The sequence below is a fragment of the Rhinichthys klamathensis genome, unplaced genomic scaffold (assembly GCF_029890125.1).
Source record: "Rhinichthys klamathensis goyatoka isolate OS25496 unplaced genomic scaffold, OSU_Roscu_1.1 h1tg000278l_1, whole genome shotgun sequence".
Taxonomy (NCBI): domain Eukaryota; kingdom Metazoa; phylum Chordata; class Actinopteri; order Cypriniformes; family Leuciscidae; genus Rhinichthys; species Rhinichthys klamathensis.
The window spans coordinates 305,438-317,913 of NW_026606797.1; the positions used below are offsets into that span (position 1 = coordinate 305,438).

The 12,476-nt window shown below is 38.4% G+C and overlaps 1 protein-coding gene across 1 annotated transcript; it reads right to left on the bottom strand.

The window, feature by feature from the left end:
• Window positions 1-2,836: 2,836 nt before the first annotated feature.
• On the bottom strand, window positions 2,837-11,815 carry mxd3 (MAX dimerization protein 3). The gene is made up of 6 exons (XM_056268954.1): window positions 11,647-11,815; window positions 10,927-11,029; window positions 9,963-9,992; window positions 9,607-9,721; window positions 7,363-7,528; window positions 2,837-3,051 (listed from the first exon to the last, which is right to left on the bottom strand). Exons 1-6 carry the CDS (start codon window positions 11,714-11,716, stop codon window positions 2,936-2,938), a joined length of 600 nt encoding a protein of 199 aa, XP_056124929.1. The 5' UTR covers window positions 11,717-11,815; the 3' UTR covers window positions 2,837-2,935.
• Between the last annotated feature and the right edge of the window lie 661 nt (window positions 11,816-12,476).

The window sequence follows — 12,476 nt, forward strand, 5'->3', positions numbered from 1 at the left end:
CATGAGACTTTGCATTGTTTTGATTGCTAAATTAATTTTTTCTGATTTTGTTGTACTTCCATCATTGTCTCCTTGAATCTTCATATTCACTCAATGTGATTTGCTGCTTCAAATTGAAGTTCTATGATTGACGGTCCACGGTTCCAGCAGTCATTGCCGGCGCCATTACAAGGGAATTATTGTGAAAATAATGAATAATTAGGGCTTGTGAAAGTTGTCTCAGAAGGCCAGATGTCGAGTGTTAGAAACAAGAAATGCATTTAATGCAAAGGAGAGGTAGCTTATATAATGTTTTATAACTCTTAACAATTGTTTGTGTTCAACCGTTGTCACCAATAAATATTTTCTATATATCTGACATATTGTTCTCTTATTTGTGATTTCCTTTGCACTGTGATCACTATCGTTATGAATCAATGCCAGTGTTTGTAACACTAAGACTTGTGCTGGTCTTTTCTCCTCTATTGTGTCGTTTATCGAGTGAATCGCTTCAGGAACAAGAACACATGTGGGCGGGGCTTGATTGTGTCTGTGGGGAGTTGATTGGACAGTTGTGGTTTGCTATTGGCTGATCTCATGTGAGTGACAGGTTATAGCCCCGCCCCCCTCATCAGAGACGTTTTCAAAAACTTGCACTTTGAAACTGATTTCAAAAGCTTTGTTTACCGTAAAATAAAAAACAATAACACTTAAATAATAAGCAATAAAAACAGCAAACAATGTGATGTTTAAAGTAATTTTTCCTTATTCGTATGGTTGAATTGGATCATCAAAGGTCAGGATTAAAGTCCCCCTGTGGTGTAAATCCAGCTTTTAATGTTGTTTATGTGTCTATGTGGTGTTTTTAATATGCTTTAAGACACACCATGTGTAAGTTCATAAGTCGACAGCATTGCTGAGTATTTTCTGCTTAAAACTGCAGTGAACCAAAGACAGTCTCAAAAACACGGTTTGAAATCGCTGGTGTTTCTGACGTCACAAACGACCTTGTAACCAATCAGATCAACGTGTGATCGTCAACCAGTGGATCTCTGAGCTGAGGGAGTGAGTGGAGGCGGGGCTCATTTGCATATTCATAGAACCGCGCATACTCAACGAGGCAAGGGTGTCGAGTTACATTCATTTGGTCATTTTGGTGAGTTTTAAGGGATACAATCATTGACTAGAGGGGGACTTTAAAGACTGGTTTATGAAGTCAGATTAAATACACAGTGTTATTTAGCATTTAATTATTGCAGGTTTGCGAAATAATCCGAGTTTGCATTTCACAGTTTTTATTCATTTCTAGTAATACTAAATCGGTTTTGAGTAAATGATACGATTAAATGCATGCTTACATTGCACCTACAATCCCCATCATATTACTCTCAACAAGAGGAAACAATAGAGCTGGCCGTTATTACATGGGAAACAAAGTTACTTATTTAAAAAAGTAACATTTTGTAGTAAATTTAAAAGTAACGTGTTACTTTACTAATTACTTAAAGGTAATCTGATTACATAATTACTCAAGTTATTAATAATTTGTTACTCCCAACACTGGTCACTATAGTAACTATAAATTCTGCATAATAATATGCAACTAATAACACGTAGTAATTAATATTACTCCATACTTAAATGTATAATTACACTGTAACAAGGACACATTAAGATAACGTGTGCAAATTATTTATAATAACATGCAATATTCCATAACAACAAAATACAAGAATTGGCAACTTTGGCATCAGCGCGCTCATTTTCCTCAGAAATGATGAATATTTCAAAGATTAATATGTTCCCGGCCGGTTTGAATACGAGGCTGTTTAACTAGTCTAACGTGTCACAATCAAGTTTACAGTTTCAAATGCATAACACATACAAAAACCACAAGTCAAATTAAATACATAAAATATTTATTTGTACAAAATGCTTATGTTGGTAAAAAAGAATAAAATGCTACATATGAGTACAAGGAGAGACATAAATACAAAGGTGTTCCTGGTCCAATGACATACGAATCATTCATAAGGCTTTTGGTGTTCAGAACTGTACATCTGTGTACATTAGCACAATTACTGTACATCTTAAACAAAAGGCATGTTCATAATAGTTTGCATAAATGACTGATAAGAGCATATACTGAACAGTTCATGAATACAGCCGGTGTATTTTGTCGAGACTACCAACATACTGAATTGTGGTTACTAAAATCATGAGCAGACTAACACATCTCAGAGGGAAAATGATGAAAATCCACTATACAAATGTAAAAAAAATAATAGTATAAAGACTTAAAAACACTTCACTGTTTTCTGTTTCTGTAGGGTTCAACATAATAGCTTGTTGATGTGTGTGAACAGCACCAACTTCAGTTCACCAGAGTGAACCAAAGCACAGGACCAAACCAAGAAACGCCAAGATGACACGGATAGCGGATTATTATAACTCACCTGAACCCTCACCCAATAACACACTCGCGGAAGAAAAGAAAATCAAACGCACTGTTGCAAAAGAAAGCATTATTTCCTTCTGAATCGCAGCATTAATTAGCCTCCCCCAATTATTATTCATTTTTCAATTAGAAAGTAACAGTTTGATCAAATGCGTTGACATAATCTGCAATCTCACACATTAGGAACAACACACACATCTAAAGAGACATCGCAAGTGCTCATGCGTATGCTTTGTGCAACGTATCAAAACTCAGGGTTAAATAAGCCGGGTGTTGAAACATGTAAGTGCAAGCGGGTGTGAACGCCGACGCCGGACAGAAGAAGAAGAGTCAGAGTGACATCACTCAGAGGAGCTGGTCATCAGCGCTGCGATCTCGAGTGTGTGTCGCATACAGAGCACAGTATATTCCAGTCGTGCTCAGGCGTCTGCTGATGTGTTCAGTGTCAGGAACACAAGGCTGTTCTGTGATGAAGATGATGAAGAAGATGAGCATCAGTCATAACCAGCTGTGGTCAGATGAAGAGTAACTGTGGTCCACTCCGGTGTGAGACGACACCAGACCGTCACACTCCAGCGTCCACACCATACTCTCCACGTCTATCTCCACGTCCTCTGCAAACACACACACCAGATCAGTGTTACACACTACAGTAGGCTTGAGAACAAAACACACTAAAACTTTAGGAGCTGATAGATATTCTGGTCTTCAACACGTCCTCTCAGTCAGTTACCAGGAGTGTTTGCTAGATAGTAGTTTTGGGCGCGTGTGAACGTCATGGCAACGAACATCACAAGTACCTCACGCGGGAAACACTCAAAGTAACATATGACAATGAGTCATTGAATCATTCACTCAACCGATTCATTCCGGAACGAACCAACTGTCAGAAGTCACTGAATCATTGACTCACTCGATTCATTCAAACAGCCGATTCATTCCTGAACAAACCAACTGTCAGAAGTCACTGAATCATTGACTAAATCGATTCACTCAAACAGCTGATTCATTCCTGAACAAACCAACTGTCAGAAGTCACTGAATCATTGACTCAATCGATTCATTCAAACAGCTGATTCATTCCTGAACAAACCAACTGTCAGAAGTCACTGAATCATTGACTCACTCGATTCATTCAAACAGCCGATTCATTCCTGAACAAACCAACTGTCAGAAGTCACTGAATCATTGACTAAATCGATTCACTCAAACAGCTGATTCATTCCTGAACAAACCAACTGTCAGAAGTCACTGAATCATTGACTCAATCGATTCATTCAAACAGCTGATTCATTCCTGAACAAACCAACTGTCAGAAGTCACTGAATCATTGACTCAATCGATTCATTCAAACAGCTGATTCATTCAAACAGCTGATTCATTCTGGAACAAACCAACTGTCAGAAGTCACTGAATCATTGACTTAACTCGATTCGTTCAAACAGCCGATTCATTCTGGAACAAACCAACTGTCAGAAGTCACTGAATCATTGACTAACTCGATTCATTCAAACAGCTGATTCATTCTGGAACAAACCAACTGTCAGAAGTCACTGAATCATTGACTCAATCGATTCATTCAAACAGCTGATTCATTCAAACAGCTGATTCATTCTGGAACAAACCAACTGTCAGAAGTCACTGAATCATTGACTTAACTCGATTCGTTCAAACAGCCGATTCATTCTGGAACAAACCAACTGTCAGAAGTCACTGAATCATTGACTAACTCGATTCATTCAAACAGCTGATTCATTCTGGAACAAACCAACTGTCAGAAGTCACTGAATCATTGACTAACTCGATTCATTCAAACAGCTGATTCATTCTGGAACAAACCAACTGTCAGAAGTCACTGAATCATTGACTAACTCGATTCATTCAAACAGCTGATTCATTCTGGAACAAACCAACTGTCAGAAGTGACTGAATCATTGACTAACTCGATTCATTCAAACAGCCGATTCATTCTGGAACAAACCAACTGTCAGAAGTCACTGAATCATTGACTAACTCGATTCGTTCAAACAGCCGATTCATTCTGGAACAAACCGACTGTCAGAAGTCACTGAATCATTGACTAACTCGATTCATTCAAACAGCTGATTCATTCTGGAACAAACCAACTGTCAGAAGTCACTGAATCATTGACTAACTCGATTCATTCAAACAGCCGATTCATTCTGGAACAAACCAGCTGTCAGAAGTCACTGAATCATTGACTAACTCGATTCGTTCAAACAGCCGATTCATTCTGGAACAAACCAACTGTCAGAAGTCACTGAATCATTGACTAACTCGATTCGTTCAAACAGCCGATTCATTCTGGAACAAACCAACTGTCAGAAGTCACTGAATCATTGACTAACTCGATTCATTCAAACAGCTGATTCATTCTGGAACAAACCAACTGTCAGAAGTCACTGAATCATTGACTAACTCGATTCATTCAAACAGCCGATTCATTCTGGAACAAACCAGCTGTCAGAAGTCACTGAATCATTGACTAACTCGATTCGTTCAAACAGCCGATTCATTCTGGAACAAACCAACTGTCAGAAGTCACTGAATCATTGACTAACTCGATTCGTTCAAACAGCCGATTCATTCTGGAACAAACCAACTGTCAGAAGTCACTGAATCATTGACTAACTCGATTCGTTCAAACAGCCGATTCATTCTGGAACAAACCAACTGTCAGAAGTCACTGAATCATTGACTAACTCGATTCATTCAAACAGCCGATTCATTCTGGAACAAACCAACAGTCAGAAGTCACTGAATCATTGACTAACTCGATTCATTCAAACAGCTGATTCATTCCTGAACAAACCAACTGTCAAAAGTCACTGAATCATTGACTAACTCGATTCACTCAAACAGCTGATTCATTCCTGAACAAACCAACTGTCAGAAGTCACTGAATCATTGACTCACTCGGTTCATTCAAACAGCCGATTCATTCCTGAACAAACCAACTGTCAGAAGTCACTGAATCATTGACTCACTCGATTCATTCAAACAGCTGATTCATTCAAACAGCTGATTCATTCCTGAACAAACCAACTGTCAGAAGTCACTGAATCATTGACTAACTCGATTCGTTCAAACAGCCGATTCATTCTGGAACAAACCAACTGTCAGAAGTCACTGAATCATTGACTAACTCGATTCATTCAAACAGCTGATTCATTCTGGAACAAACCAGCTGTCAGAAGTCACTGAATCATTGACTAACTCGATTCGTTCAAACAGCCGATTCATTCTGGAACAAACCAACTGTCAGAAGTCACTGAATCATTGACTAACTCGATTCATTCAAACAGCCGATTCATTCTGGAACAAACCAACAGTCAGAAGTCACTGAATCATTGACTAACTCGATTCATTCAAACAGCTGATTCATTCCTGAACAAACCAGCTGTCAGAAGTCACTGAATCATTGACTAACTCGATTCATTCAAACAGCTGATTCATTCCTGAACAAACCAACTGTCAAAAGTCACTGAATCATTGACTAACTCGATTCACTCAAACAGCTGATTCATTCCTGAACAAACCAACTGTCAGAAGTCACTGAATCATTGACTCACTCGGTTCATTCAAACAGCCGATTCATTCCTGAACAAACCAACTGTCAGAAGTCACTGAATCATTGACTCACTCGATTCATTCAAACAGCTGATTCATTCAAACAGCTGATTCATTCCTGAACAAACCAACTGTTAGAAGTGACTGAATCATTGACTCACTCGATTCATTCAAACAGCTGATTCATTCAAACAGCTGATTTATTCAAACAGCTGATTCATTCCTGAACAAACCAACTGTTAGAAGTGACTGAATAATTAACTCACTAGATTCATTCAAACAGCTGATTCATTCAAACAGCTGATTCATTCCGGAACGAACCAACTGTCAGAAGTCACTGAATCATTGACTCACTCGATTCGTTAAGAACCCTGGATTAATTTAGCCGCGAAACACCGCTGTGTGACGCACGACAGCTCTGTTCACCCTTTTAAGTGGCGAAATGCAGCAAAAACAGCCAATATTGTGTTTAAAATGTAACAATATTAACTTCTGGTTTATTGAACTATTGAATAAATCAATATCACATTTACAATTATGCAAATCTGTCAAAAACAGCACTCTAGTGTGATAATGCTAAACTATATCATGATAAATATAAGGCAAAACCCTATACGGAGACATTTTTTGCCCTCATATTTTGATCAGGCTTGATCAGGCATTGTAAGACGCACAGGTCAGAATATCAGGGTTCGTACAGATACAGTTAAATGAAATCACAAGACTCGAGGACTTTAAGCACTACTTTTTTGGGTTTCAAGGAATACAATCAGAGATCTCACTTATCAAACAATATCTTTATTATCTTTCAAAAAAAAAAAAAAGGTAAATAGATAAATAAATATATATTAATAAAACAAAATGGTACAAATAAAGTGCAGCGCATGCAATCGTTGTAGTAACTTTAACCATTAAAAGGACACTATGACAAAGATATCGTTATTCTTATTCAAACTGATTTTTTCTCCCTTGAATATATGATTGATCTGAAGAATGAAAGATGTATTATATACTTAATTATATAATCAATATGTGAAATAGCACTATATTATCAGACAGGTGAGAAAATATTTTTTCATAAATCAAATTAAACTCTACTTTCTAATATAGTCTATTGTGTTTTTCAGAAATATGCCTGTTTTCAAGGGTTATCAAGCACTTTAAGCACCTTGTATGAACACTTATATTTACAGCCTTAATTTTATCGTGTCATATTTTCTATAATTGATCACAACACATTTCCGTGTTAAATCTGCCGCCCTGAATAATAAACACGTGACCCTGAAAGCTCATGCATGACCCTAGGTGTGTGTGTGTGTGTGTGTGATGGTCACCTCTCTCCGAGTCGGATCTCTCCGAGGACACGGTGGAGCCCAGGCTGTCGTTCCTCATGCGCTCGGATCCGCCCTGCAGTTTCTCCAGGCGCAGGCGTAACTCTCTCTGCTCCCAGCGCAGACGCCCCTTCAGCAGCTCCGAGCGCTCGTCCTGCTCCTGCAGCTTCTGCACACACACACACACACACACACTCAGACCTCTGCTGTCGCCCCGTACACCACATCTCTCTAATCCATCAATCAGGTCTGAAACCACTTCTGTTGCTTGTTATAACTATATACTTGTTTAATGTTGTTTGTCCGATATCATGTGGGAGACACATGACCTCCATTAGGGCACATTAGGTACAGTAACTTGCTTTGCTTAATTCATTTAATAATACACACACAGCCATGCATGCTCAAATGAGATGTGCTCCTTAAATGCTTGATATGTAGTAGCTGAGTGAGTGGAGGCGGGGCTCATTTGCATATTCATAGAACCGCACATACTAAATGAGGCACGGGTGTCGAGTTACATTCAAGATATTTTAAGGCATGAAGACATTTATTCAAGGAAAAAACATTAAAATATTTCATTTTGGTGATGAAAGATGAGTTTAAGGGATACAATTATTGACTACAGGGGGACTATAAGGCAGTGGCTAAACAAATTATATTTATTTACACAGTAAAAGTAGCAGTGTAAATAGTAGTAAGATGCCATTTATACTATGAGGTGCAAATAGTATCTGCCACTCTCTGCACAAGTATATTGTAAAACAGTATGCAACAACATGTTCAGTTTATAAAATTATTGAAATCATAAATGGATGCCGCCTTATTAGTACATTTCTAGTCCCTGTCCTTAAAGCCGTCCCTACACCTACACAATAAACCCTTTATTCTCATTATTAAATACCCGTTTGGTGCTTTATTTCAACTTTTTTGAATATTTGATGACATTTGTTTAAAATAAACGCCTCTCTGAGCTGATATGTGATGGGTAAAGGCATGTCGAAAGCAAACAGCCCCGCCTCGCACTGTTATCAGACAGGTTTCTTCTGTCATCTTATCTGCCTCCACCAGACACCGGTGCCATGTGCACTTGGTGTGAACACACACTGTTAACTCAGCTCTCTCTGTGGCTCATTAGTCTCTGCTCCAGCACGTTCAACAAGATCCACTCGTCTAAGTCACTAAATTGTAATAACATTTATTATTTATTTCACTATTCATGGTCATTTATGCACTTAAAGCTATGTGGAAATGTGATATCTCTGTGAGTGATTGCGGTACTATACATTTTGCGTATAAAATAACATTATTTGCTGTCAGATATGTATATCTTCTCACTCTAAAACATTAAAAGACTAGACCACCACAACATTAATGTTTCTGATAACATGCCAATTTGGAATTGTATAATGAATTCACTGTTTTGTTTGATACTTTCCTGACAATATGTATTTATTCCTGTGATTTAGGCGTCTTTACTCTTTTGCCCAACAAACTGTAGTTTAAAACAAATTATGTTATGCAAAGATGATAAACTCCCGTGTCATTTATTCATGTGCTCCATTTGAAAACATTAGACTGTGTCAATGCATTTTGCATATTATTGCTTCAGCTGTTATAAAAACATATTAAAATAAATATATCAAAAACATGTTTTTATTATTATGACATGAAAACAGAAGTTAACACTGAATAAATATTGGTTCTCTGACATACGAATAATCTGTATGTGTTGATGTTCTCTGCGTTTGAACCAGAGACTGTATAAATGTGCGTAGTGTGTGTGTGACCGTGACGTCACCCGTAGTGTTTCTGATTGAAGCCTAAAGTGGGCGGGGCCTAATAATAGAAAATGTGCTGAGGTGACGTGACGCTAACACTAGCAGACAAACGGCTAGTAGTGACATCAGAGCAATCCACCTGTCACTCAAGTGGCCACGCCCTTAATTATGCACAACTTTAAGGTTTAATATAATTTAAACGGATGAGTTATTAAAAATATTCACCCCCTCACAGTTTTCATGAAGGCCAAAATTAGCCATATAGACCAAAACCACTTTTTGCACCAGACGGTAAACATGTGTTTTTCTGCTGTAAAGTTGGTCATTTTAACATGGGGGTTTATGGGATTGACTCTCTTCAGCAGCCGGCCTCTAGTGGCCAGTGGAGGAACTGCAGTTTAACTCACTCAGTGTTGGATGAAGAGAGAGACGGGGTTCAGAGGCATGTGTGGGTGAACCGGCTCACCTTGATGTGCAGCTGAGCTTGTCTGAGCAGGTTAAGGGTTGTGTTCCTCGCAGAATCAGAGGACAGAGGAACCTGCTCCTTCAGCTGATCCAGGCAGTGTCTCAGCTGAGCTCTCCTACACACACACACACACACACCTGATACTCAGTGTTCGAGCACTCCAGACCACAGTACACATTTCAGAGCTTCACGCTTTTTAATTGGTGCATAAAAGCAAATTAACTGGGTAAAGTGTGTTACTCAATATGAGCCGTTTAATGACCGGTGGCATGAAAGCGTTGTCACACACACGGATGTCTGTGACTGCATTACAGCTCAACACAACAGTGCGATCGCGAGAGTAAAACGCTGGTTACCTGTGTTTCTCCAACTCGTTGTGAACAGACCTGAAACAGAAACAAATAGCTTTATTTTGCCATAATAGTTGTTCATATTCAGGGTATCAGACATTTATTTTTTTTATAGGATCTGTGCAATTACTACCGTACTATTAACCCCAAAAATGAACATTTGGAACAAATTTCAAAATGCGTCACAATTCATGTACAGTCAAACCAACACACATCTTCAGCATTTCTCACAGTATCAGTTTATTCGCTATAGTTTAGAAAATGGTGATAAACATGAGCAGAACTCAGAGTTCTCAGATCAGTGGATATTTGACTGGTTTTGTCCGTCCTTCTGTTAGACTCTCACACATGAGTTATGTTGAATATCTGTCAGCTGTTCAATTTAACTACACAATTAGAGAATACCAGTTTAGCTCAACCAGTGACCAAGCAATGCTTCATGTTGTTCAGTGTGTGTGTAAAAAGAGCATTAGCAATTACAGAAAACACACTTCAGCAAAACACAATTATTGGTCCCAAATGTTTATAAATGTCACTGGTAGTCACTGTATGAAGAGTTTATGGGTGTAATATGACACAGTTTACTTTATTCTGCTCTCCTCACTTACATAAATGAACTATAGTGTCCGGCACACAAATGATATCTGGTGTCTGAATAATGTTTGGTTTGACTGTACTTATGCACTTGCTGTGTTTTGTAGTGTAATAGAGACATGTTCACACTGGAAATCATAAAGTAAAGAAGTTGACTATAAATATAGGGCTTCATCTGGGACACAACAGGAGTCCTTATTGGGTGAACTAAACGGAAGCAACTATCAATCATGCATTCACATAAAATAGCAAAAGTGAAGGATCGGAGTGCAATCAAATTAAATATTTGCATAAAATTAAATAAATGGTCAATAAACTTGCACAATGGCCAAGAGAGCAGGCATCATGCCTGTGTGTGTGCACCTCACACACTCACCTGCTGTTCCCGGGTGAAAGGCTCTTTGATTTCTGCTTTTTTCTCTTATCTGAGTCTCCTTTGCTGTAGAATGGAAGCACTGAGGCATAACCGTGCTCAGCCTCTGGAAATATACAATACATAACATGAGCCCAGCATACTTCCCTTCGTGCAAGATCCTTAAATACAAGCTATTTTAGACATTTACACTGACATCGGACATTTGCCTGATTATAAATCTAGAGACAGTAGGAGTCTGCTGTATGTCAGCATCTCATCAAATCAGCTGTGTGTGTGTGTGTGAGAGAGAGCGCTTTCTGATTTTGGCGCCATCGAACTACTTGACATAATTTTGAAATCACCGCGTTCCATTCTGTGATCTGTATCCGTTACACATGACGTGTGCTGCTGATACACTGTAACTCGCTTTGGAATAACGGCAGCGCTGCTACATTTTCAAATACGTGACGATTTCGCGCCTTATTGTGTACAATACAGAACTGAAATGTAGGTCACAGAGCCAAACACAATAATATCAGCAATAAAAGCTCTTTTTACCACTCTACAAACACACAAAATAAACATGTGCAACGAAGGAAACACTCCCAACACCTACACGAAGAATTAATTAGTGCAAATATTAACGAAGGTGTATAAAAACACACAAACAGCAGCAGACTGTCCGAAAACGGCTTCGGTTTCAATGCAAACAACCTGAGGAGGAAATAACGCGACTAATACCTCTCTCCTTCCGCTCCAGGTATTCGGCTGCCTGCAGGAGCACTTGGATGTTGCACGAATTTACCTCCATTTCTGACAAACAATGTTGTTTTGAAAGCGCCAAGAGCGACACGGATCTATTGATCTACACAGTGGAGAGTTCGGCTGATCCAGCGCGCCACGTCATAACGCGTCACGCCCTCTTCCACGCTCGCGCGACCGCTCCCTCCTCACACAAAAACAACTAGTGTTTGCGCTTAGCTTCTTCAAATAAAGTAGAGGACAGCTTACACTAGAGATTAGGGGCGAATATTATTTCTCACAAACTCGTGAAGTGAAACTGATCGATCACTGGACAAAATGCGGACTTTTATTTTGACACTCGTTTTCGACTCTCTCCAGAACCTTGCAAAATCGCATATAACTGCAAACATATTTTTGGTAACACTTTACAATACTACCTTAGTTAACACGAACTAAGAATGAACAATACTTCTTCAGCATTTATTAATCTTAGTATATTAATTTCAACATTACGTTATTATAGTCAAAGGTTGTTAATATGCACTGTGAACTAACATGAACAAACAATTAACAGCTGTATTTTTATTAACTAACATTAACAAAGATTAATAAATACTGTACCAAATGTATAGCTCATTGTTAGTTCATGTTAATTAGTACATTAAATAATGTTAACTAATGAACCGTAGAGTGTTAAACCCATATTTTAAACAATTATATTTAGCTTGAACTAAAAATAATAGAAATCGAATGGAATTTAAAATGAATTATTCTGATAAAATACAAATTCATAAATAATAATAATTAAGTCGAGCCATTTGTGTAAA